Here is a 27979-nt window from a genome sequence, read left to right as displayed (position 1 = left end):
GCCGGGCGGGCGGTACTGTTTTCGGGAGCGGCGGGGGCCCGCATGAAGGAGGTCGATCATGGCCGCCTCCATGATCTGTACGCGGGTAGTTACCGCGGCCGCCCGGCAGCTGAGCGGGTGTCAAGGTGGCGGCGGCCACGCGACTTTGAACGCGGCTGCCAAGGTGAACGAGCGCGCAGGTGATCCCTGGCAGGGAAGGGGCATGGGGACGTCCTTCCCGCCCGCCGCAGCTTCTTGGGAGTTCAGCTGCAAAAGGCAAACACTGACCCGAGGTGCCCCGAAGGGGATCGGCTGCCTCCTTCCGCCCCGCCTTGCCTCCTTGCTTTACAGGGAAAGGGCACAGATGGAGGGCAACTGCCCGGCCATTCTTCTTACCCTCACCCGCTCCTCTTCAGGTGTCTCTGGCAGCTTCCTGGCTTATTTCAGCACCTTTCAGGGGTTGGGAAGAAGAGTGGATGCAGATGAAAGCAGAGAGGGCTGGCCGGAATAGTGTTGGGGAACCTGCCAAGGAAAGTCCAAACTGAATCTCAGTTTGGAGGATAGGGAGGAGAGTTGTGATCAGTTGGCTAAAGCAAGGTCATTCAGAAAGATCATGACCTGTATACTCTTTCAGTCTGCTTCTGGCATCATAAAGGGAAAACCAAGGTATATTATTAAGGGTTGCCTTTACGTATTTTGGGTGCAGGTTTTGCTCAATTACAAGTGGAACAGCTACAGTAAAGGACTGTGAGCATTGAAATTCCATATGTTTTTTTAGAAAGAAGAAATAAGACATTGATAACTGCAGCCTCTTCTGCACTTGTGGGAGAATATTATTGGGTGCTGTTGATTGCCATTGTGTATTGATAGTTGGGGGCAATGTATGTGTGGAATTTTCACTTAGGTATTTTTTTAGGTATACAGTCTTGAGATGAAGTTGGTACCTTTTCATATCCCTGCAATATTGTGACTCACAGTGTGTTTAGAGCTTCATCCTGTTAGTAGAGATTCTTGCAACAGTATACTGTGTCTTTATTGAACATGCTAAGCCAGCATTCACTGTTTTTGTTGGAAAAGATATGTGAAACCTTAGGATAATCATCTATCTTAGAGATACATTGAATCAAGTTTCAGTGAGTGAGGCAATAGGAATTTAAGGGATCCTTCCCTATAAAACAAACATTGTCATCACTGGATCTGCTCTTCATATGTTTGTAGAACTGAATCTTGCCTCAGTCAAAAGAGATGCAGGCAGTCTTCATGTTGATGTTCATGAGGCTGGAAAGAGCTGCCAAATTCTTGCTAAAGATTTTGGCCTCCATTAATCAACAATAAGGCAGATACTGTACAAATGGAGAAAATACAACACTTATTGTTCCTAGGGATGGATCCAGTTCTCAGATCCAGCTTAATGTCAGGGCTGCTTCACTTAATAACCAAGAAAGAAACCACTCAACTCCATTTTGCAGAATTAAGAGTACTTTTACTGGTTATAAGTAAATAGAAGCTAAGCAAAGCTGGATCTGAGATAAAAGCGCGCGCAAGCATAGATATCAATGTATGACCCATTCCCCTCCCCTTGGTAACCCCAGCCCATAGTCCAACCCAATTACTCCACAGGTGTCATGTGGGAGACATCTTCAAAAACCATCATCAGGTTGTTATGCTGGACAGTTGGCCTTGGCGGGAAACTCCTCTCCCCGCCACATGTGCAGTAGATGGTGAGAACAACTCCCTTCTTACAGTCTCTCCTGTACAGAATATTTCCCACACCCAAATACCATGCCCCCCCCTTTCAATGGCAGCTGAAAAGCAAGCAGCAAAACAGAGGCTGACATCCAGTATTCATGAGATCACAAACAAGTACCTAAGTATCAGTATCTAATGTCAGCAACAACAAATCTTTCATAAGGAAAATACTGAACAAGAGTAGGAGCAGGGGCAGCTGTGGCTAAGGGGGGATTTGCTTACAATCTTTCACACTGCTCCTAGCCATAGTTATTTATTGTCACCACTCTGTAGATTACTGTGACATGCTCTAAATGTGGCTGCTATTGAAGACCATATTTCATTATATGCTCATGTCACACCACAGTTGCATGAACTGCATTAGCTTCCAGTTCATTTCCAGATGCAATTCAAGCTGCAGGTTAAAGCTCTGAATGACATGAGGCCATGTTCTACAGAATAGCGTCTCTCTGAGGAAATTTGCTCACCCCACCAAATCAGTTCCAGTGTTTTTTTATTAAATGGTGTCATCATCTGGTAAACACAACTTTTCTGAGGCTGCCCCAATCCTTTGCCCCCTAAGATTCAAAGAACCCCTCTATTAGCCTCTCAAGAGTTGTGAAGACTTAGTTGTTCACTTGATTAGACTGAGATGGAAGTGAACCCAGCAAACGGAGAGTTGGTGGAAATTTGTGATGCTGTCATGAGAAGTATAGTTCTTTGGGGATTTTGTGAGCTTAGATTACTATTTTGAATTGCCTAGGATTATCATTTATAAAATAGCCATGTAATTTTTTAAGTAAGTAATTTGAGTATGCAAAAATATTTTAAAATTTCAGTAAACAGTACATACTATTCTACTATGCAAAATTAGAAGTTATTGTAATTACCAAGTTAAGGAATTGAATGCCTACAGAACCAAAGCAGCAACAGTCATACAAAACAAAGGCCAGAAAAATTAGAGTTTTTTGCAGTCTCTGACAGACCATAAATGTAGATGTACAAATTGAATAAAGTATTATAGCTTCCCCAACAAAATATTTCTTGCATAGAACCAAGTATCTTCAATTTTCTGCTTGTCCTTTCCATATGCTAAGAGTTTTCTTCATATGCATGGCTTGTGCATTTTCATTAGCTTCATTGCCAAGGAAATGTTTCTATCTTGTTTTTTGCCTGATCTTTATTAACTAGTTTAATGGTTTACCTCCATTTGGCAAAAATGTCTCCTTTTTTTCTTATTTCCGAGTTGCAGATGTATTATATCTGACAATGCTGAAAATAGGACAATTTATTCTATGTGGAGCAGTTTATGATTGCTTGCAGGGGAAAAATATTTACAAAGTATTTGCTAACCTGTTGGACAAGAATGGGAAGAACCAGATTCACATCCAGCCATTGAAGCACAGTGAAAGCTTTGGGGCAAGTCATTGTCTCTCAGCCCGTTCCACAAGACTGTTGTTGTGGGGACAGTGCAGATGAGAATACTGCAATTTTTTGCATCCTATTTGACCTCCAGGAGGAGAGGAAGGATGCAAATTTAATACATGCATTATAATACATACCCATGAAAAATACTTGAATGGTATTTGCTATCCAAACCTTTAATTTAGAGAATGAATGTACATTTAATTTACTTAAGACTGATTTAACTATTCTCAGAGAAATAATGCAAAACAAGTTACTAGAGATGAACACTACCCTTTAAAACTAGCCTAATAAAAGTTTGAGATCACTTTAGGAAGGTTCTATGTTTCTTATATATGAGCACTTAGGATAGATGGTTATGTAGAGGAAAGACAATGCACCTTTTGAAAGAGAAGGGGTTTTCTAGGAGGAAGACAGGGAAACTCAATGTGTTGCAACTCATTGCTGTCAGCTTGAACAAGAATGTGACCTGGAATATTCTTAGGATCTGTCCTTAAGCTCCATTGCCAGGCCAAGAGAAGAAGATCAATTTATGATTTCAGCTGTCGTATTGAAAACTGTTCCATTCGTACATCTTTACTTGCTCCTGCTAAGCTCTAATTGCTCAGCTCTATTTGCTTGCATGTTTTCTACTAGGAAAAAAATGAAAAAAGAAATAATTGAAGTCTTTGAAAAGCCAAAGATAATTCTCTCTCCCTCTCAATGATTCAGCTCAGAGCAACACATGTGGGACAGAGTTTTTGGCAAGACGAACAGCAGTGAGTCAATTCAGTTTCTAATGGGAAACCAACCTTTTACTGTCAGCCAACTGATTATACATTATTGAATGGCTGTTCTGCACTTTAAAAAGGGTTGGCATCATTGATGCAGGTTGATTTATAATGTAAAGGTTTGTTTATCAGACATACAGTGGGGCAAAAAAGTATTTAGTCAGCCACCAATTGTGCAAGTTCTCCCACTTAAAAAGATGAGAGAGGCCTGTAATTGACATCATAGGTAGACCTCAACTATGAGTGACAAAATGAGAAAACAAATCTGGACAATCACATTGTCTGACTTGGAAAGAATTTTTTTGCTAATTATGGTGGAAAATAAGTATTTGGTCACCTACAAACAAGATTTCTGGCTCTCACAGACATGTAATTTCTTCTTTAAGAGGCTCCTCTGTCCTCCACTCATTACCTGTATTAATGGCACCTGTTTGAACTTGTTAGCAGTATAAATCACCAGGTAAGTTAGTCAGACAACTTTCATGTTCTGTTCTGCCAATTCTTCAATTGGGCTAGAACATATTTTTATGTACATCTAAGATTTGGACTTCTCTGTTACGTTCTTTTGACCTGAGAATATGGACAAGAAACTTGTGTTAGACTGTATCTCAACTCAACTTCTACACATCACAGCTGAGTTAATCAAGTTTCAGAAGATTAGCTGAACAGGTTGAACGGTAACTTCATCCTTAAAGAATGAAAAGTTGCTGAATATAAGGAGTGTATAAATAAAAAAAATAGTTCTCCTTTCAGGTGAAGGGAATTTAGAAGGTGGTAGCTACATAACTGCAGATGCTCTTGGAAGAAGCAGATTATAGTTTTGTTTTGATCTAGTTTCAAGTCTTGTTTGTGAAACCTATTGGATGAGCTATATAGGGAGAGAAGTATTAGGAATGCAACCTAGTTGGGTTTTCTTGACCTCTCAGTGTTTTTTGATACTGTTAACCATAATATTATTCCAGACCAGATTTTTGTATTGGAAATTGGGGTTGTTGTTTTTTTACAATGGTCTCATTACATTTATACAGTGGTCATGTGAAAGTCAAGTTTTTATGGATTTTATACTGTTACAAATGTTGTTTGAAATCTTTATGCAACTTTCAGGGGCAATCATCAGATGAAATTAAAACTATTCTAAATATCTCATTCTCTTTTTAAATATTATGATAAACTGTGTCATGGATTAATATCTTGAGAAAATGGTAGGCTAGTTAAAACCCAGTATGTTGAGGTTATATCCCAATAAGCAACATAGTTATCTAGTTTGGGAATTTACCTGTTTTGGACAAGAGAGAGTAGTTACATAACCTGGAGATATGCTTATACCATAACCATCATTGGCTTCCAGGACAAAGAGTGTCCTTTTTCCGGTTACAGTTATTCCTGGATATGGGTTGCTCTGAACTACTTTTAGATTTGATTATTGCAATGTGCTATCCTTGCTATTACAATTTAAAAATATTACATTTGTTCTGAAGGAGCTGTCATTTTGCTACTTAGACAGATTAAGCATACTTATTCTGACAAACAAAACTCCCTATAGAGTCTGGCTATTGGATATAATACTTGTACCATGATTTGATACTCCTTTATCAACTAATCTTAGTCTTATGCCATCTTGAGGGTACAGCATACATTAGGAATTCATTTACAGAATTTATATCAAGAATGTCCTCCATTATGGCATTTGCTCTGCTTAGTTAAGTTGAGCAATAGGCATTTGAGATTTAGGGTGTATGTGTGTCTTTATCCTGACCTTTGTTTATATGCAGATGCTGAGTGTTTTTGTTTGGATAGTATTGGGAGGTGAGTTCCTTCAGATCAGTCTTGTCTCCAGCAACTACCCTGACAATCTGTAGTTTTCTTGGCAAGATTTCAGAAGTAACTTGTCCTTGTCTTCTTCCTAGAGCTGAGATAGAAGGGCTGGCCCAAGGTCACCCAGCTGTCTTCATCCTAAAGTGGGACTAGAACATTCAGTCTCCTTGTTTCTAGTCCTGATGCCTTTATCACTACACCAAACTGACCCTTTTTTAACAATATTATTATAAAATAGACACCGAAAATTAAGAAATGGTGGTTTGCTCTCAGAGATTTTTTTTAAGTAGCCATTTTTTTTGTGGTTGTATTAAACTGCTTATATTTTAATTCAAATGAATCCCTGCTTTTGAATTGTTTAAAAAACAGAATAAATGAAGATTGCTACACAAATTGAGACATAACATAAGAGTTTATACTTGAATGAGATGGTGGTAATAATGTGGGGAATAACGTGTTCTCCATTATGTGGAGAATACTGTGGAGAAACAACACGTTTCTAATCTGCTAAACAATTTGTTTCCTGACTGGCTTCCAGCTTCCCATTATCTGCTGGATGTGTTTCCCTTTCCCCTTTCTTTTGTCATCTAGAGAGCATCATTAAGAGCTGTTAGATGTACTGAAGGGGTGGCGTTAGGTGCTTCTATTTCTGCAAGGCTATGGGGGAAGTCTCCTCCACTTGTAACCTTCCCTGCTGGCTTCCCAAATTGTGGACATGTCACCATGCAGGGGGGTAATTACATAGTAATCTTTCATAGAGGCCAGATGTGCATGAAGGCAAGGGGAAATTCTTCGGCAGGCTGCCAGAACAGAATTCAAATCTCAAAAGATTTCAGCTCCACTCCTGCAGCTTCATGAAGGATTTCCCCTCTATGCATGGAAGGGAGCTGGGCTGCAGGACTATTGGAGACAAAATAGGCTGCTGCCAGGAGGATTTCAGCTTTTCTTGGGTTTTGTTCCATCTATTTAATGGCCTGGGAGATTGGCTAAACTTACAGCCATACAAGGCTGTATGCAAGGATACAAGAATTGCAATTGCTGAGCAAAGTAGTCACATGAATGTCTCATTTAATGACCACTCAAGGACCACAATTCCTATCCCAATTGTGGTCATAAATCAAGAATTCCCTATAATGATATTCCAAATTAGTTATACAATTTATCAGAAGCCGCACGAGCGATCGTGGGTGCACCTCGGTTCACCCACGTAACACCTATCCTCCGTGAGCTGCACTGGCTGCCTATTGGTCTTCGGATACGCTTCAAGGTGCTAGTTGTCACTTATAAAGCCCTTCATGGTATTGGACCTGGGTACTTGAGAGACCGCCTACTGCCAATTACCTCCAATAGACCGATCAGATCCCACAGATTAGGCCTCCTCCGAATTCCATCCGCCGGCCAATGCCGACTGGCGACTACCCGGAGGAGAGCCTTCTCTGTGGCTGCTCCGACCCTCTGGAACGAGCTCCCCGTGGAGATTCGAACCCTCACCACCCTCCAGGCCTTCCGCAAAGCCCTTAAAACCTGGCTGTTCCGACAGGCCTGGGGCTAAAGAGTTTTTGCCCCCCTTCTCGAATGGTATGGTTGTTGTGTGTTTTTTAAATTTTGTATTGTTATGTCTCGTCTTTTTTATTCCCTTGTCTGTACCCCCTTCCCTGATTGAATTGTGAGCCGCCCTGAGTCCCCTTCGGGGAAAAGGGCGGCATACAAATGTAATCAATCAATCAGTGGATGTTGCAATGAAGCAGATGGTTAATGTAATCTCTCTACTACATTCAGCTGTGTTTTGCCTAAAGTCTTACAGTGATGGAACATAGTAACACAGTAGTTTCCCAGGAAGGAAAAAGCAGGCTAAAACAAGACATGGCACAATCCCTACCTGGATCATGAGAAGAGGAAGAGATTTATAGGTTAGCCACTTCCTAGAAACTCCTGTTGGTTAAGTTTTGTCTGACAAGGTTCTGTCTACAAGTTGTAAAAAAATAAAGAACTGAACTGTGGCTGGATTGTGTTATATCTTTCTTGGGCTAGGACTGATAATTACCTATTAAATACTTTAACTTTTGATACTTCTAGAAAGGGTCTACTGTGGATGTTCAATGGGAGTTAAGTTTCTTTTAGTCTTAACTCTCCAGGTTTGGGAATCTCTGCCATTAGGAAAGCCATCTCAATCTTGGTTCCTAGATGTTCGGGTAGTTTCTATATTTTGTCACTTTGCTATCTTAGCTAGGCATCCTAGGAAATTAACTCAACTTATAGTAGATATTTCAAATGGTTCTGTAAGCTTTTTAAAATTTTGTCAGCAAACTGCCAGAGATCCGTACCATCTGAATTAAACTGAATTAAATCTGACTTCTCTGGGGATAGTTAGAATGGTCTTTGTAAAAAGGCGTACAGTTGGATTTTAGGAGATCTTAAAAATGTTTATAATTGCCTAATCAGTAATTATGCCAGTGCTCTGGTTGATAAGAAAAATAGGGAGCAATGTTATTGCAGTTAATGGTTGGTGCATGTCAATCTACTTCAAAATAGCAATAGCAATAGCAGTAGACTTATATACCGCTTCATAGGCCTTTCAGGCCTCTCTAAGCGGTTTACAGAGAGTCAGCATATTGCCCCCAACAATCTGGGTCCTCATTTTACCCACCTCGGAAGGATGGAAGGCTGAGTCAACCCTGAGCCGGTGAGATTTGAACCGCTGACCTGCTGATCTAGCAGTAGCCTGCAGTGCTGCATTTAACCACTGCGCCACCTTGGCTCTTGGTCCTGTGGTATAGAAACAGAACGGTATAAGCTAAACCAGTGTTTTTCAACCACTGTGCCGCGGCACACTAGTGTGCCGTGACATAGTGTAAGGTGTGCCGTGGGAAAAACACTTTCTATATAGTCAATATAGGCACAGAGTTAATTTTTTTTAACATTTTCTAATGGTGGTGTGCCTCGTGATTTTTTTCATGAAAAAAGTGTGCCTTTGCACAAAAAAGGTTGAAAAACACTGAGCTAAACCACTCTGGTAAGCAGCTCAGTTAAACCTGATTCAAATCCAGTGAGATACAATGTAAAGCCAATTTAAAATGCTGTGGCAATATCTATTGCAAAAGCATATTTCTTTTGTGAGGGCTAGTTGAACTTACTGTCTTTTAACTGCACATTGAGAGTTCAAGCAAGCTCTTTTTCCTTGACCCCCAACTATTCTACTCAAAAGAAGACCACAAGACTTATATCCAACAGTCTGCTCTATAGGAACAACAGGAAGTGATAAAAAGCATTATGAAAACTGGAACAGAACAAAAGATCTCCAAATTTTAAAGACCAAAAGATCAAAGTCCAACACATGACCTGGCCCTTTCTTAAAAGTATTTAATCACATGATAGTTTGTAATCATAGGTTGTTTATATGGACCCTTCAGTATTGGAAATGTTATATTTGGGGAAACAGAGCTTCCATCTCAGCCTGTGAATTTCTATGAGCCAGAGGTTTTTGGTCCATATATACTTCTGCAAAGGCTTCTGCAAAGGCTGCTTATTTGAAGGAATAAGGCTAACGGATTAATTAAAAATTTTGTTCAATTGAAAGCTGTGTTCTAATTTCTACAGGTTATAGGCGGAAATCCAGTTTTATTTAATAGACGGGTATTTCAAGTTCAGCAACGAAGAAATTTATCACTGCACGAGTACTTGAGTATGGAATTACTGAAAGATGCTGGCATTTCTGTTCCATATGGATTGGTTGCACAGACACCAGACGAAGCTTACAACATTGCAAAAAAAATAGGTAAATGACTAAATTATAATTTTATATACAATAAAATGTATAGGTTCATGCAGCACCACGTTTTCATTCTTCAAAGGAAAATACCAAAATCATGAAATTTGGGCCATTTTAAACGTGTGTTTATTTTAACCCTCATTCCAGAGTCTATCCTTAGCTATTCTAGTAGATGTTGGGAAGAAGCTACTGTAAATTTTAATAATACAGGTCTTCAGGTTGGAATTAATTTGTATTAACAGATAAATGCTACTAAAATGTTATATTAACCTAATTAAAATTATTAAATCACCTAAAATTAAAAATATTAATATTAAAAATCACCTAATTAAAAAAATTCCAGTAGTGCAGCTTTATGATAGAAGCTGTCTCTGCACAACAATCTTTATGATTGAGGTCCTTTACCGTTTACACAAGTGTTGATAGTGGCTGTTTATTATTAAATGTTTATCCTACCTTTGTATATATAACTCAAGGCATACCCAATATTCCTTCCTGCTGTTTTCCCCACAGCATCAATCCTGTGAAGTGAGTTGCGTTGAAAGAGATTGACTAAAAGTTGTTTGATTCATTCAGGCAGTAGGGATTTTATTTTGCTACATATCACGATTAAGCATACTAAAACAAATGTGAACCCTAATTATTTTTTTAATTGGGAATGATGTCAAAAGAAAAGGCAGCAAACTTTTTGTTAACACTTTTTTTAGTTCCACAAGTGCTAAACTATTGAGCATTTTTAATGCTCAAACATCCTACAACCCCATGCTGCTGCTTTAAGCTTATCTAGAAGTGAAATATTTGGTCTCAGCTGACTGTTTACAAAAGCATTTGTGATAGTAATCTCCTTTCACTAGCAGCTAGTGCACTTCTGACCTGTTTTAGTTAATAAGCAAACAGCAAAGTTACATCTTGAGGAACAAGTTCATAATCTTATTGGAATCTTTTTTGAGCTTTATATTTTTCTAGCTTGACACCAAGGATATTTTACAATAATAAAAAATTGGTTTCATTTTTTTCTTCATTATGCAGAGAATAGTTTCTATCTTTGCATACATTATTTTGTCATTGATTTTCAAAACTAGATGTACAATTGCTATAGATTAAAAGATGTCATGCGATTTTTAATATTTAAATTAAGACAGTTCTTGTCTTGTCCCTTTTTATTCTAGGTACAAAGGATCTTGTTGTAAAGGCACAGGTTTTAGCAGGTGGTAGGGGAAAAGGAACATTTGAAGGTGGCCTTAAAGGAGGAGTGAAAATAGTTTTTTCGTAAGTTAAATCAATAACTGAATACTATTTTAGATTTTAAAAATCTACTACATTTAGATGTTTTCTTGAATTATTTTAATGTCAGAATTCTAATCATGTTTGTTATTTGAAAAATTGACTGTGAGAAGAGCAATGCTGATATGATCTATGTAGTTCTACATTTGGAATCCAAGTGGCCAGATAATGCCTATGGGGAACCTGAACAAATCTTTCCACTTGCGATTATAAGTACCCTATTTTTCGAACTATAAGACACACTGGAGTATAAGACGCACCATGATTTTGAAGAGGTAATTTTTAAAAAAATGTTTTTGCACTCTGCGGGCCTCCCAAACCTCTGCATAACTCCTTTTTTGCAAAAAAAAAAAAAAAAAAAAAAAGGCATGCAGAGCTTTGGGAGGCTTGTAGAGTGCTCCTGGGGGCTGGGGGGGGGGGAGGCAAAAATGAGCAAAAAATGGCCCTATTTTTCTCAAACATGGGCCGTTTTTTGCAAACATAAAGGGCATGCTGAGCTTTGGGATGCTTGTAGTGCGCTCCTGGGGGCTGGGGGGGGGGCTAAAAATGAGCAAAACCAGCCCATTTTTTGCTCATTTTTACACTCCCCAGCCTCCAGGAGCACTTTGCAAAAATCCCAAACCCTCTGAACGTCCATTTTTGCAAAGGGGGCAGGGTTTCAGTAGGCCAAAAATTCAGTAGGCTGTATTCAGTGTATAAGATGCATCCAGATTTTCATCCTCTGTTTCGGGGGGAAAGGTGCGTCTTATATTCAGAAAAATACGGTAACTGGTTTTAAGAGATTCTCTGAACCTAGTACTTAAAGTGTACGTGTAGTCCCAGCAGCCTCATTCTCCATCTGTCAATAACAGAATGCAATATTTAAAAAATACAGTATTTCTACTTTCCTCTATCTTTAATGCTTGGTGTTTTCTTTTAGTCCAGAAGAAGCAAAAGATATATCCTCAAAAATGATTGGGAAAAAGTTGTATACCAAACAAACAGGCGAAAAGGGCAGGATATGCAATCAAGTATTTATTTGTGAACGCAGATATCCCAGAAGAGAGTACTATTTTGCCATAACCATGGAACGGTCATTTCAGGCAAGTGCCGAGTGTACTCAAAAATCTACCCAGTACAGACAGTTACCCTGTGAAAATATTTTGCTACATAAAATTTTTGTCGATAATCAATCATATAATTTCCAGTTTTATTTAATATACTTTTATATTAAGTAGCCCCGCTCTACATGGGGCTGCCCTTAAAGAGCATCCAGAAGCTCCAGTTGGTGCAAAATGCAGCGGCCAACATGTTTTATGCAAACTTGGGTGTGCACAAATATCACCCCTCCTGCGGGAGCTGCATTGGTTGGTGATTTGCTTCCGAGTGCAATTCAAGGTGCTGATCATCTTTAAAGCTCTTCATGGCTTGGGACCAGGTTATCTGAGGGACCATCTCTTGCCAGTCATATTTACCTGATCCACCAAAGCGGAGAGGAAAGGAATGTTGCGGGCCCCATCCCCTAGGGCAGGGGTATCAAATTCAGGGCCCAGGGGCCAGATCCGGCCTGTGGGATGCTGCCTTGGGAGCCGCAAAGGACTGGCCCGTGGTGACCCTCACAAGCTCCGTTTTTGCTGGCAGAGGGTTGCAGGAGGGCATTACAACTGAAAACAGAGCTCAGGAGCCCATTTTCCCTTGCAGAGCACTTGGGCCACCTCAGGCACCTCCAATATGAGTGATGTTGAGCTGGCCATGCCCACCCTGGCCACACCACCCCAGCCCCCTAAGGTCAAACACAACCCTGATGCGGCCCTCAGTGAAATTGTGTTTGACACCCCTGCCCTAGGAAGGTACACCTGGTGGGACCTAGAAGAAGGGCCTTCTCCATGGTGGCTTCCTCTCTCTGGAACATAATTCCTCCAAAGAGTAGAATGGCCCCACTCTAACACTCTTCCAGAAGGGTCTAAAGACCTGGTTTTGCCAGAAGACCTGGGAAATGCAGAGCAGAATGGAGCCCTTAAAAAGGCTCATGTAATGTGTTGTTGCCAGCGAGGGTGGGAGGTTATTATATTATTTTATATATAACATAATGAAAATATTTAAATGATACCTTGCTTGCAACTTTTCGGGTCATGTCTTGTAAAGAATTTGAGGGCTACCTTGTTTCCCCGAAAATACAACATGTCCTGATAATAAGGCAATGCCACATTTTTCTGGTGGGCAAAAATATAAGCCCTGCTTATAAGCCCATCGCGTTGCTTGGTGCCTTCAGGATACCGCTAGGTTGGTGAGCAGCGCTGTGCCCACTGAAGGGGGTTGCCAGGCAGCTGCTCTCTTGCGAGCGGGTTCCCAAAGAGCCAGGCACAGCCTCATGGGTGAATGGCTGTGTTGCCTTACTGAGGTAAATCTTGAAGCCACACCTCTACCGCTCCTCTGACTCTTCAGATTAACCTCAGTCTTCGGCCCAGAAGGAGCTAAATACCTGGTTCTCCTTGGCTTGAAATATTTTCATGTAAGAGAGGGAGGAGCCAATGTCTCCACGGTACGGACGTGCAGTCTCGATGCTCTGAGATTGCAGCCGGTACTTTTTCCACTGGGGTGGGTGGTTCAATTGGACCTAAATCCTCCCGAAAAGACTGTGAACAGGAAGAATACATCTTGCTGATCTCGGGGATATCGCAAAATCCCTGAAAAAAGCAAGAAAAAGTCTTCAAGCTGATGACAAAAGACAGCTTATGCTGATGAAGTGGAGACGGATGGCTATGGAATGGAAGGGAAGAGAAAGTGAAGTGTGATTCAACTGGGGAATTCTTTCTATTTTGGAAAAACAACTGCCCCCCAAAATCTCTTTTTTATTCTAAACTAAACCAACAACCAGAAGAAGCCAGCGGCGAAATTGATCTTCATTTTTTTTTTTTATTTTTTATTTTTTTTTGTGGTCAGTATACATTTTTCTTCTTGTAACTATTGAAATGCTCTTCGCAACTTTTTCTTTCTTTCCCCCCCTCTGCTTAAAGTGAACGGACTGGTTTCTCTTCTTTGGTTTCTGCAATATTCTTCAACTAAAGGATTAAAATCTCCCTCTTTAACAAAAATTGTCTACTATTTGCTATTAAACTCCACTTTGTTCCTCCTAAATCTGAGTCAACACAAGAAAGTGAAAAAAAAAGTACTAATTTTGCTGCTCAGAAGCTTAATGTTTTCATGCTTCAAAGCTCTGTAACTAAAAGTGATAAGAGTCAAGGCTAAAACTGTTTATCACAGCTGTTTCTTGAGAGCCTTATCGGTACTGGGAGAAGGGAAAAAAATGGAACCTCTCTCTTGTGAAGATTAAAACTACAACAGCAGTAATTTACAATTTGGAACATGAAACAATCTACAGAAGAGGAAGTTTTAAATTTGCACAAGATTTGGGATGCAATTCAAGAGTTATTCGTAATTTTGAAAATTGACAAGAACATAGAATTTATACCAGAAAAAAATGAGGGAGGTGGAGTTTCAAAAATTAAAAAGAAAAAGGAACACAAAGATAAGAAATCTAATGATTTGATCTCTGAACTGAAAGTGGTTGAAAGCGACAAAATGGGAGTTTGGAAGGAGGATTTCGATGGCCTGGAGCTTTACCCCAAATTTCAAGGCACAAAAGAAGAAGAAAGAGAAAAAATGATGGTTTCAAAGGAAAAAACCCTAACAGAAATAGGATTGGCAACTAAAGATAAACCAATTAAAGTAGCAAAAGGGCGTCTAGACTATCTGAGAGAGCCAATGGACAATAAGGTGTGGAGAGATGTCCATAAAAACTTTACCAAGGAAATAAATAGAAAACTAACTCCACAAATGGCAAAAGAAATAAGACTACAGGCCTTCTGGAAGGACACAGGTTGATATATGAAAATTGATAATAATAAAAAAAAAATAATAGTTAAGTTTGATGATTAGTTAGTAGGAATTTAGTAACTCCTTAGATTGCTTGCTTAAATAAATATTTGATAATGGTAACAAGATATATTTCTATGTTGGCTGGAGGTGAGGAAGCTGGATATAAGTAATAAATGATTCTGTTACAAACATTAATGATAATAATGATGAAATGATAAAACTTATAGTTTTTGACATATATGTACTGGCTTAATATAAGGAATTTGGATAGAAATTGCAAATAATGATTTGGAGAAAAAAAGTTTACAAATTTAAATAATGTTTATTTTGAATTATGTTATAAAGGTATAATGTTATTGGATAGTCGAAAATAGATAACAAAAAAATTAACTAAGCTTTATAATTAGTAAGTAGTAATTTAGTAATTTATAGATGATTATGTTAAAAAATAATTGACAAGGGCAATACATATATGTTGGTTTGATGAGAAGAAAATAGATATAATAGTAAAGGATTTTTTGTTAACCATTATTAATTATAACAACTAACAATGGAATGATAACGATAAGGGATACAGTTAATGATACATACATGTACTATCATAATAAAAGGAACGTGGACACAAATTGTAAACAGTGACTTGAGGGGAGAAAAGGGCTCAGATATTTTGTCAACTAATTTTTGTTTAGAATGTGTTACAAAGGTTTAAGGCTATTGGATGACTTTGTAATAATTAATGAAATGCCGTTAAGGCTGTGTGTTTTTTTTAACTATGGATTATTCTAGGCAAAAGGACATTAAAACAATTTCAGCTAAATGAGAACTATGACATGTTTTATTCTCTTTTATTAGTTTCATTGTTTTATATATGAGGTTTTTATATTCCTATAAGCCGCCTTGAGTCACCATGTGCGAATAGGCAGCAATATAATTTTTCTACAATTAAATTAAAATAAATAAACAAATATTATATAATTAAATATAACATAATAAAAATATTTAAATGATAGCTTGCTTGCAACTTTTCGGGTCATGTCTTGTAAATAATTTGAGGGCTACCGTGTTTCCCCGAAAATACGACATGTCCTGATAATAAGGCAATGCCACATTTTTCTGGTGGGCAAAAATATAAGCCCTCCCCCACAAATAAGCCCCCTGGACAACCCCCCACCTCCGTCCAGGTAGAGTGCCGCTCACCAACCTAGCAGTATTCCAAAGGTGCCAAGCCGTGGGAACCGGGGGGGGAGGCAAAGGTGATCGCGTTGCTTGGTGCCTTCAGGATACCGCTAGGTTGGTGAGCAGTGCTGTGCCCACTGAAGGGGGTTGCCGGGCAGCTGTTCTCTTGCGAGCGGGCTCCCAAAGAGCCAGGCACAGCCTCATGGGCAAATGGCTGTGTTGCCTTACTGAGGTAAATCTTGACGCCACACCTCTACCTGTCCTCTGACTCTCCATATTAACCTCAGTCTTCGGCCCAGAAGAAGCTAAATATCTGGCTCTCCTTGGCGTGAAATATTTCCCCTTTTTCTTTTCGCCTTTTTTGTTCTTTCCATTTTGCCTTTTTGCCTTTGGAGTTTTACCTTAAGAAGTCTTGTGGCGTTGGATGAACCTCCTCTCGTGCACTCTGCAATTGGCCTGGCACAGGAACAGTAGCGCTTCTGAAAGGCACGAGCAGCAGCCTGGTGAAGGAGCTAGGGAACCCAGGCCCTGCACACACAATATGGAGTCTGGTTTGCAGATCTGATAGAGCTGTCTATTGCCCCCCATTGAAGGATCCTTCAGGGGGAGGTAACCCTTACTCAGGGGAGTCTGCTTCACCCAGACCCAGACTGGCTCCAATTGCCCGTCTGGAGATTGACCGGACACAGTTAAGAGAGGTCCAAATTTCCACCAAGGTCATAGCAATCATAGAGGCGGCCGGGAGGAGATCCACCAGTCTCATCTATGATGCGACCTGGGTATCCTTCGCAGCCTGGTGCCGCTTGGATCAGATAGAACCGACAGCGGCCACGGTTCCACAGGTCCTGGACTTCCTCCACGATGGCCTGGAGAAGGGCCTGGCCCCCAGCACCATCAGAAGGCATGTCTCAGCCCTGGCCGCCATCCTGGGGGGAGTGGGCACACATTCATTGTCCCAACTTCCCATCATTAAACGGTTCCTCAGGGGTGCAACCAACTTCAGACCCCCAGTGATTCACCGTTTCTCCTCATGGGACCTGCCTACAGTGCTCCAGGCTCTCCTGGAAGCACCCTTCGAGCCTCTAAGGGAGGTGAGTCTTCAGCTGCTCACACTCAAGGTAGTGTTCCTCGTGGCTATTACCTCAGCCAGGAGGGTGTCAGAGATTAACGCACTGTCAGCCAAGGCGGATCTCTGCATATTCCACAGTAACAAGGTGGTCCTAAGACTCGACCCAGCCTTCATGCAAAAAATTAATTCTCCATTTCATAGGGCTCAGGAGATTATCCTCCCAAATTTTTGTCCAGCTCCCGCCAGCGGAAGGGAGAGGTCCTGGCATCGCCTGGATGTCAGGAGGGCTCTGCACATCTACCTGAAGTGCACGTCGTCCATCAGGCAGCCGGAGGCCCTCTTCGTCTCCTACTACCCGGGAACCAGGGGAGCGAAAGTCTCCCCAGCCACCATCAGTAGATGGATCATCTCCAAGGCCTACGAGGCACGGGGATTGCAGGTGCCTGAGGGCATCACTGCGCACTCCACCAGGAGTGCAGCTACTTCGGCGGCCTGGGCCACTCAGGCCCCCATTGAGCACATTTGCAGGGCGGCAGCATGGGCTTCGCCCTCTTCGTTCATCAGACACTATAGACTGGACGCCTTTGACTCCACGGAGGCATCCTTTGGGAGGAGGGTCCTCCAGAGAGTGCTGTATACTCGGGGGGACTCACGCCCTATGGACCCTCCCAGGGACACTTAGCTTTGATAGGTCCCAGCTGTGACTCCTCCCACGCCCCACTTCAGAGACTATCAGTTGGTCTTACCTGAACTGCATGTCTCGAAGGATGGCGTGGAAGCAGTCACTTCCCGCCCGTAGTGCGTCCCGCGCAGGGTGGACCTGAGTAGAGTGTTACCGATTAGTCAGGGCCCAGGAGGGGAGTGGGGGGGGGGTTACCCTGTTTCCTTCCTTCTAGAGACTGCTTGACTGAATCATCGGTTAATCTGGAGAGTCAGAGGAGGGGTAGAGGTGTGGCCTCGAGATTTACCTCAGTCTCCGGGCAGATGGGCCGTGACAATACCCAGCTGTGACTGCTCCCACACCATCTTTCCAGACATGCAGTTCAGGTAAGACCAACTGACATTTTCAGGGAAACACGGTAGTTGGGTATTTGGAAGATATATGTGGGTAGACATTATTTGTCCTCTGGATTAAAACAGTTTTGCATAAAATGAAAACTGTTAAAGCTACTTGGAATCCTTACCTATATGTACTGTACTACAAGTTGATACCAGACTTATTGTCTGTGACAGTCATCTTATATTAAAAAATCCATAAATGATACATTTTTTCCTACAGGATTACTACTACATGGTTTTTGATATAACAACAAAGAAGGCAGGAATAGTTATCAGAATTTAAAATTATATGGCTATCACATTTATATTAGTAAACTTCTTTTACTGATTTGTCTTCCATTCAGTCACAAGCATTCACCCTAATTAGTTACCATTAATATATAGCTCTATTTTTTGGAAGCCTATTAAAAAGCCTTTGTTCTAACCAGAGGCTAAGCAGAGTATGAATGTGGTTTTCTGGTTTTAAGCAGTACTAACATAGCACTAAGTTGCTAACACATTTCCTCTTTTCAGGGGCCTGTTCTCATTGGCAGTTCTCAGGGTGGTGTCAATATTGAAGATGTGGCTGCCGAGAATCCTGATGCAATCGCAAAGGAACCAATTGACATTGTAGAAGGCATTAAAAAAGAACAAGCCATCAGGGTAATGAACTGACCCTTTTTGCTCAGTGACGGCACGTGTATAACATAAGTGGTGCAACCTGTTGAACTGATAAAAATATATTGGATGGATGCCCAGGGAAATGTTCTATGGGAAGGAAGCTGCAATATAGATTATTGTAATTTGTCCTTAAATAGAATATGTCGATACAATGTATGGCATATTTTGTTTTGCATGTTGGCTTTGTTGCATAACATCCTGTTCTTTGACAGAGATGCAGTATGGGAATTTCAAGAATATATTAAATGTTTTAGTGCCAACATCATTTTTGTAAGTTCAATAAGAACTAGGTCTTCGGTTCATCAATGTTGTGTACATTAATTAGCAGTTTCATCAGTGTCATAATTCACTGGCTCTCAATATATTTTTAATGGAAGATGTGCATGCATTCTGAAACTTTTTAAAAATTCATAAAAATTTAAATTTAAAAATAAAGAAGAAATTGAATTAGGAACAAAAACAAAAATGTTAGTTTGGTTTGTTAGTTACACAATGCTTAGTCAAAACTATACTACAAGTGGATTTATATTTTTTCCACAAGAGGAATAACTGAATGTTCACTGAGGATCGCAGCACAAATTACGGAAGGAAAGTTTTTGGAAAAACCCTGATGAAAGCAGTACATGTAAATCATGAATTTACATGTATTGCTTTCATCAGGATTTTTCCAAAATTTTTGAAATGTAACAGGAATGTTGGCAATATGGTTCATCTGTCCTCACAGAACAGAGGGTCCCTCACTACAGATAACACTTATTGTTGAGTGTCCCAGATGTATGCTATGCATATTTATTTGTAATATATTTACAGAGTATTTGGTTTCTTACTATCTTCCTCTTTTATTTTATTTTTAGCTAGCCCAGAAAATGGGATTTCCTGCTAATTTGGTAGATGAAGCAGCTGAAAATATGATTAAGATATACAACCTTTTCATTAAATTTGATGCCACTATGGTAGAAATAAATCCAATGGTTGAAGATTCAACAGGGATTGGTAAAGTACTTTCTCATGGAGTTCTTTAGTATGATGACATATAAAAATCTTGTTTCAGTATCCAATTCTAGTTTCACTAAAAAGGAAATTATGAACAATAAAACGTACTCGAGATCATGGAATGATGGAAGGGCAATCTTTATGTCCATATTACTACTCTATCTCCACAATGGTACTCTTGTAAAATGCTATATATCATTAGTATTCTAGAATGTGTTGGGACCAGTTTACTGCAGCTGCAGTTAAATGTAAGGATGGCTTAGCATTGTATATGCCTCAATCTATGGTTTCTTCAGCAAACTATGCCACATTTTTTAAAAACATTCATCATAAGCATGCAATCTTTAAAAGCAATTTATGTCAAAATTAATGCTGCCTCCTTTTTTGTACATAATAGAAGTCTTATGATGTAATATATTTTGATTTTGGCAAGGTTGTTATACTCTTTTTAACAAATTAGTAAAATATAGAGAAGGTTGTACTATTTTATAGAGATATTTATCTGTCATAATTGTTTGATTGTATTTGTACTGAATGCTCTTCAGTGAGTCTGATCTATTTGGAAGAAATGACAAATGAGATGCAATGTAGTGTTTACTAACTTTATATCAGTTTTGGATAAAGAAACAGAGAAGTTGCAGCACAATAAGGATGGGTGCATACATAAAGATTCTAGCGTTGTAAACCAAATCTAAATACATATCAGTTCGTATTAGCATTATGCAGCAGCTAAACTGGCAAGATGCATAGTGCCCAATTCATAAGGAATAATGGTCACTTTATCACTTTATTCTACTTTGGTCAGAGCTCACCTGGAATTCTGTGTTTAGTTTTAAGCACTGCAGTTTAAAAAGGATGTTGGCAAATTCTCTGGAATGTATCCAGAGAAGGGTGATGAAATTGATGATGTGCTTGGAGACCAAATACTATAAAGAAAGTTGGTACGTTTAGTCTGGAGAAAGGTCAGTGAAGAGGTGACATGACAGCCATCTTCAAATACTGAAAGCTGCCACAGATGAAGGAACCAATTTCTTGGCTCCAAATAGTGGAAGTAGAGCCAGTGGGTTTAGTCAATGCCCCCCCGCAAAGGGAAGAATTTAGATAAAACTCCTCTTATAATTGGTAAGCATCTCAATGCCAAAGGTTGCTGATTCACAATAATCCCTCACCTTATTCCATGTTTATTAAAATGATAATGTCCTCTAGAGGTGCCCTGGTTCCCCACTCTCATCACTGGACTAAACCTTAGAAGAATAATCTGATGATACAGACAGTTTATTGATGAAACAGACTGTCTCCAAAAGGGATGGATTCTAGATCTATGTATTTGAATTCAAGCATTGATGGCTTTCTTTAGTGTTCTTCTACTGCAGTAGAAGAATTTACTGCAATAATGCCCTTCTAATTCCATGATTCTGTGAATTCAGTCATTCAGTCAGACGTTAGCCTACTTGGGTCTCAGAGTATTATGGGATAAAGAAAGAGGAGGGTGGCTGGAATCTTGACACAACCTTGACCAGTATTTTTTTAAATAAAAGGTTAAAAACAAAACAAAAATTCAGAACAAGTACCTGCAATGTAGAAGGCAGACATGTTACACTGACTCATATTAGATCACAAAGAATGCAGTTATCTGTCATTTTGCAGAACTGCATTTAGTGAGGGGGGGAAAGGTAGTAGTGTAACATCACACCTAACTTCCAGAACATAATTTTCTAGGAGAGAAGTTTAGGTTTTAGTGCTAAGGGGTCTAAACACAATTTGTTTGTCTTCCAAGTGATGTGTATGGACGCAAAGATAAATTTTGATAGCAATTCGGCTTATCGTCAGCAGAAAATCTTCGACCTGCAGGACTGGACCCAGGAGGATAAGAGAGACAGAGATGCAGCAAAGGCAGATCTCAATTACATAGGATTAGATGGAAACATTGGATGCCTGGGTATGTTTTGCTCATCCACTGTAGGAAGCTTAAAACATGGATGCTCTGGATCCTAGTGATTCTTTTTTATCCTCACCCTTTGTCTTTCTCTCTGCCCACCCCACATTCACTCTAGTGAATGGAGCTGGTCTGGCAATGGCTACAATGGATATAATTAAACTTCATGGGGGCACTCCAGCAAATTTTCTTGATGTCGGAGGTGGTGCTACAGTGCAACAAGTAACTGAAGCCTTTAAGCTTATAACTTCAGATAAAAAGGTATGAACAGAATCTTTGATTTATTTCATTGTTTTTTCTTTCAAACTTTTTCTGAGCTGGAGGACCCAAAGGCTAGTGTATCATAAACAAGGACTTTTTTCTGTCAAAACACCTGTTGAGTATTTATAGATAGTATAATCTCACATACTATATTCTCATATTCAGAAACAAGTCTCAAAAAGCTTTCAGTATGCTGTCTACTAAAAAGTGTGCACAGACTTATAATCTTGTGTAGAAAAATCTTGTGACTGTTTGTTAATTGTTAAAATCTGAATCTGAATATTTGTAAGACATTCACTATTTTCACTTGTGCATTAAATCCTCTCTATGAAAAAGCCAGTTTTGAAGTTGTTTATGTCCTTGTTTTGCCAAGGCCTTTAGCTAAAAGCAAGTAAATTTCTTTTATCTATAAATTTCTATAGTGTAATAGTAAAATGTATACATCTGGCTCCCTGGCAACTTCCTATTCAATGACTGACTAAATCTAGCTCTGCTTAAGCTTTCATTAATTTGTTGTAGCCTCTGCTACCTACTAATTCTTTCTAAATCTAAATAGATGGCCATACTTCCATATCATCTATATACTACTAACACTCTCGATTCCATAACCTCTAACCAGGCAAAGTTTAATGGTGAGAACAATCAACAGTGGAACCGCTTGCCTTTAGAAGTTGTGAGTGCTCCATCCCTGGAGTCTTTTAAAAGAGACTGGACAGCCATTAATCTGAAATGTTATAGTTTCTCCTGTTTGACCAGGGGCTTGGACTAGAGACCTCCAAAGTCACTTCCAACTCTGATATTCTTTTCCATTCTATAAAACGGTGATCGTAGGACAAATATTTTCAAATCAAGCTATTCCAATGGGCTAACTTGCAGAATTTCTCCAAAATCTGGGACCCATAACACTCATGGTATTGAAATTTGGCAAACTTTAAACTTATAAAATATTTTTTTTAAATTACATTCATAAAATATTGCCTGTTCTAATGTTTAACTGTGCTATACAGTTCAACATGGACTGTTTTACAGGCAGATACATCTCTGAATGTATCACAGCTTTTCCAGTGAAGACAGAACAGGTAGTCCTCAACGTACGACCACAATTGACGCCAAAATGTCTATTGCTTAGTGAGTTTTGCCCCATTTTACAAAGTCTGGGTTCTACTTGAGCTTTCCTGGATTGATAATTGTATGCTAGGTCTTTGATTTTTTTAAATTTGTTTAAGCATGCCTGTCTAAATGTGAATATGGAATTAGCATTTCCTGTGTAATTGTAACATTTACTCTTATCAGAATAAAAGACTTGCAAAAGATCTCCTCCCCAATTTCCTTGAGTCTGGATTGAGTTTAAACCATGCTTTAAGGAGGAGGAATCCAAATAAATAATAACTTAAAAAGGAGCAACTTGAATCTTTTAAGGCTATTCCATTATGTAGAAATCAACCCATTCCTACCAGGGTGAATGACAGATGTATGAATAGTCTACAGACTATTAGATGCTTATGTTCCATAAATTGATTAAAACAATTGTTTTCATATAAATTGGAAAATATTAAAGAATATTTACTTTCAATAGTTCTTCAGCATATGATGACATGTATTACTTATTTACATAGGTTCAAGCTATTCTAGTAAATATTTTTGGTGGCATTATGCGGTGTGATGTGATTGCCCAAGGCATAATTATGGCAGTAAAAGATTTGGATCTAAAAATACCTATTGTTGTACGGTTACAAGGTAAGCATTCCAAACTTAGGTGAATCCAAACTGTGTTAGTGACTGACTTCTTTGCTTTTTTCATCCATCCATTGACAGTAAAAAAAAAACATATACCTATTTAAATAATAACATTCATATGTTAAAAAGCTACATGGATCTAGAGCAATTGCTTAGCTCTCTAACACATATAGTATTGCACTCCGTTACACACCCTCTCCCAATATCCTTGCTTTGTAAAGAGCAGTTACCAAGTGAGATCTGGTTATGCTTACAGTTTTTCTCAGATAACTTAAATTTAATTTATGTCCATGGGGAGGGGAGGTGCACACTTACCATATTTTTCGGAGTATAAGACGCACCAAGGTTTTGAAGAGGCAAATTAAGTTTTTGCACTCTGCAAACCCCCCCAAAACGGCCCATTTTTCATGAAAACAGGCCTGGTTTTTTGTGAAAAAAGCGCCTTTGGAAGCTTATAGAGTGCTCCTGGGGGCTGGGAGGTGCAAAATTGAGCAAAAAAACGGCCCATTCTTTTGCTCATTTCTGCCGAGCCCCCAGGAGCTCTCTGAAAGCCTACTACAAGCTATGCACAGCCATATTGGTGAAGGGGGCGGGGTTTTAGGAGGCAAAAAATGCTGTATTCAGTGTATAAGATGCACCCAGATTTTCAGCCTCTTTTTTTGAGGGGAAAAGTTGTGTCTTATGCTCCGAAAAATATGGTAGTATTGAACTGAGAACAATGGAAAATTCTGTTCTTTTGGGAATTTTCCACGCTTCATGTTTGTGTCTGTTTCTCCTTGTAGAGAGGCAATTGTGCTCAATCAAGCTGTTGGTTATTGGCCTGTACCTAAAAACTAGGCTGGAATGATAATAAAGCAGTTTAATTCAGAAATGCATTCTTGACAGAGATTTGACATTAAAGTCAACTCCTAAAGCTTTAGAGACCTATATATACAGGTGAAACTCAAAAAATTAGAATATCATGCAAAAGTTCATTTATTTCAGTAATGCAACTTAAAAGGTGAAACTAATATATGAGATAGACTCATTACTTGCAAAGCAAGATAATTCAAGTCATGATTTCTCATAATTGTGATGATTATGGCTTACAGCTCGTGAAAACCCCAATCCACAATCTCAGAAAATTAGAATATTTTGAAAAGATGCAATATTCTAGGCTCAAGGTGTCCCACTCTAATCAGCTAATTAAGCCATAACACCTGCAAAGGGTTCCTGAGCCTTTAAATGGTCTCTCAGTCTGGTTCAGTAGGAATCACAATCATGGGAAAGACTGCTGACCTGACAGTTGTGCAGAAAACCATCATTGACACTCTCCATAAGGAGGGAAAGCCTCAAAAGGTAATTGCAAAAGAAGTTGGATGTTCCCAAAGTGCTGTATCAAAGCACATTAATAGAAAGTTATGTGGAAGGGAAAAGTGTGGAAGAAAAAGGTGTACAAGCAGCAGGGATGACCGCAGCCTGGAGAGGATTGTCAGGAAAGGCCATTCAAAAGTGTTGGGGACTTTCACAAGGAGTGGGCTGAGGCTGGAGTCAGTGCATCAAGAGCCACCACACACAGACGGATCCTGGACATGGGCTTCAAATGTCGTATTCCTCTTGTCAAGCCGCTCCTGAACAAACAACGTCAGAAGCATCTTACCTGGGCTAAAGAAAAACAGACCTGGTCTGTTGCTCAGTGGTCCAAAGTCCTCTTTTCTGATGAGAGCAATTTTTGCATCACATTTGGAAACCAAGGACCCAGAGTATGGAGGAAGAATGGAAAGGCACACACTGCAAGATGTTTGAAGTCCAGTGTGAAGTTTCCACAGTCTATGTTGATTTGGGGAGCCATGTCATCTGCTGGTGTTGGTCCACTGTGCTTCATTAAGTCCAGGGTCAACGCAGTCGTCTACCATCATGCTTCCTTCCGCAGACGAGCTTTATGGGGATGTTTCCAGCAGGACTTGGCACATGCCCACATTGCCAAAAGCACCAAAACCTGGTTCAATGACCGTGTGATTACTGTGTTTGATTGGCCAGCAAACTCGCCTGACCTGAACCCCATAGAGAATCTATGGGGCATTGCCAAGAGAAAGATGAGAGACATGAGACCGAACAATGCTAAAGAGCTGAATGTGGCTATTGAAGCATCCTGGTCTTCCATAACACCTCAGCAATGCCACGCCACATTGAGGCAGTAATTGCTGCAAAAGGGGCCCAAACCAAGTACTGAGTAAATATGCATGCTTATACTTTTCAGAGGTACGATATTGTTCTATGTACAATCCTTGTTTTATTGATTGCAGATAATATTCTAATTTTCTGAGATTGAGGATTTGGGGTTTTCATGATCTGTAAGCCATAATCATCACAATTATGACAAATCACAGCTTGAACAATCTTGCTTTGCATGCAATGAGTCTTATCTCATATTAGTTTCACCTTTTAAGTTGTATTGCTGAATTAAATGAACCTTTGTACGATATTCTAATTTTTCGAGTTTCACCTGTAAATCATGGGAAAAGTCAGTGGGAAGGAATGGTGTGGCAGCTGAATGTTGTACATTATTGAAATTGAGAAAAATAATATTGTAATCCTGAAACAACCATATAATTGTGCAGGTACACGAGTTGATGATGCCAAAGCTTTAATAACAGACAGTGGTCTGAAAATACTTGCTTGTGATGACTTGGATGAAGCAGCTAAAATGGTGAGTGAAAAAGTTTCCATATACCACACAGATACTCTCAACAGTTGTTACATAGATTGTCAATAGGGGCATGTATAGGGACAAAATCTCATATACCGGTACTTAAGCTATTCAGACTGTTGTAGAATTTGTATAAATGAATTCAAGCTTAGTTTGTATATATTTACTACTTAATCTTCTCAATTGTATAAAGTTCACTATATTAATTCTCTGTGCTGAAGCATCACTCTTGTGTTTCAGCGCTCTCATGACCTGTCACCAGTTACAGATTAGAACATCAACATCGTGTGTGTGTGTGTGTGTGTGTGTGTGTGTGTGTGTAGCTCAGAAAGCCAACCACAGAATCAACTTTCAAGATGATTTGTGTGAAACTGAAAGTATCTAAAGAGTAAAATCAGTTTAGATAAAACTGACATGATAAGATGAAGAAATGATATGGACAGAGTGGAAGAACAGTGATGTTGAAACTAGCATCTCTGATTACAAGAAATATAACTTAAACTTAAGATACAGATCTCATGACTATATACACATTTCAGAAAACCACAGAGAAGCCACTGATCAAAGATTGCCATCATATTGGCCTAACCTGTTCAAATTTGCCAATCTCTTTGATGTAGTTACTTTACTGAATCTGTTTAGATACCTCCCTAAAAGGGGTGGGGGATTAAGGCTATTTTTCAGCTTGGCAATAACTTGAATTTGATTGAAAATCAAGTGGGCTTACAATTAATAAAGACTCACTAATATTGCATGTAGGATAAAGTATGTATTGCCTCAACTTTTTCTAAAAAGATTATCTAATAGTAATTTCTGTTTTGTCTTCCAGGTGGTGAAACTTTCTGAAATAGTGACCCTAGCAAAACAAGCCCAAGTAGATGTTAAATTTCAGTTGCCAATTTAGTCCAATATGTACTTAATATCCTAATCCTTCATCATGTTTTTTTCTCTGAAATTCTTTTCTTCTTCCTTTTCCAACTTTTATGTATGTCTGCATTTGATGTGTAGTAGTGTTAATGACCATATACAGGTTTCACTTTTCTATGAATAGAATGTTTATTGTAAAAGAATGGTTTGATGCGGATTACTTAAGTTAAAGATCTTAGTTCCTTAAATTTCCAAATGCAAACTGAGCAGTTCTTAATATATCTGTTGTAAACAAAAATATGGATTTGTTTTTTCCAAATGTAAGTTTGATCTGAATAGGATTTTCCCTTTGCCTCTTTGCTAATTAACCAAGTGATAAGACTGTTGAGAGTAGATATGAGCAGTTACAATTGCAGCATTCAACAGCCATTGAGAAATAATTCAGGAAGCACAAAAACATTAGAATATTATGATTGGCATATACTGGTAATGCATTACATATTGAAGATATTTATATTCTGAAGTACACTGAAGAAACGGAGCATCCCACTTAACTAGTTATGGACAGTGTATGTCTCCAGTTAGTGTTTTGTAGTAACTACTCATTGAACACAGTAACCTAACCACTACAGGAAATACTGTAACACTTAATTTTTAATTTCTGGTACCATGGAGTTTTCTGTTTGTAAACAAATAACATTTATTTATCTTAGTGCTAAGCAGACGTGATATAAAGTAATAAAGTTTTAAAAAGCTCAGCATTGTTCTTAGTCTTATTTTTCAGCATCCCTTCATTTAAACATTGAAATGAAATTTGCAAGCAGATAATTTATCCAACTATAATGGCATTAGAGACTCAGTTCTCTGGACCTCCTTTAAGTTGACTTTGAATTTAACAGACAGT

At 39.2% G+C, this 27979-nt stretch overlaps 1 protein-coding gene across 2 annotated transcripts; it reads left to right on the top strand.

Moving 5' to 3' along the window:
- Positions 1-3: 3 nt before the first annotated feature.
- LOC148045579 (succinate--CoA ligase [ADP-forming] subunit beta, mitochondrial) lies at positions 4-27833 on the top strand. 2 transcript variants are annotated; one of them, XM_087716638.1, is made up of 11 exons: positions 4-163; positions 9315-9492; positions 10656-10755; positions 11690-11852; positions 18446-18574; positions 19447-19585; positions 21363-21524; positions 21640-21782; positions 23399-23519; positions 26120-26208; positions 27038-27833. In XM_087716638.1, the coding sequence occupies exons 1-11, from the start codon at positions 59-61 to the stop codon at positions 27110-27112; spliced, it is 1404 nt and encodes a 467-aa protein (XP_087572764.1). In that variant the 5' UTR covers positions 4-58; the 3' UTR covers positions 27113-27833. The 2 variants fall into 2 exon arrangements, with proteins under 2 accessions (XP_087572764.1, XP_087572765.1); XM_087716639.1 differs by having other exon boundaries at positions 71-179.
- The last annotated feature ends 146 nt before the right edge of the window (positions 27834-27979 follow it).

The sequence above is a fragment of the Thamnophis sirtalis genome, unplaced genomic scaffold (genome assembly GCF_051295495.1).
Source record: "Thamnophis sirtalis isolate CommonGarterSnake01/CBP01778 unplaced genomic scaffold, rThaSir2_p1.2 scaffold_5, whole genome shotgun sequence".
Classification (NCBI taxonomy): domain Eukaryota; kingdom Metazoa; phylum Chordata; class Lepidosauria; order Squamata; family Natricidae; genus Thamnophis; species Thamnophis sirtalis.
Note: the sequence above shows the minus strand (reverse complement) of the source record. Positions and strands in the feature narration are given on the sequence as shown.

Bases quoted from the DNA above. Each gene is read 5' to 3' on its own strand.
- LOC148045579 (XM_087716638.1), top strand. From the start codon at position 59: ATGGCCGCCTCCATGATCTGTACGCGGGTAGTTACCGCGGCCGCCCGG. The intron at 18,575-19,446 runs GTAATGAACTGA...TTTTATTTTTAG, and splicing joins AAAAAGAACAAGCCATCAGG to CTAGCCCAGAAAATGGGATT. The intron at 23,520-26,119 runs GTAAGCATTCCA...ATAATTGTGCAG, and splicing joins TATTGTTGTACGGTTACAAG to GTACACGAGTTGATGATGCC.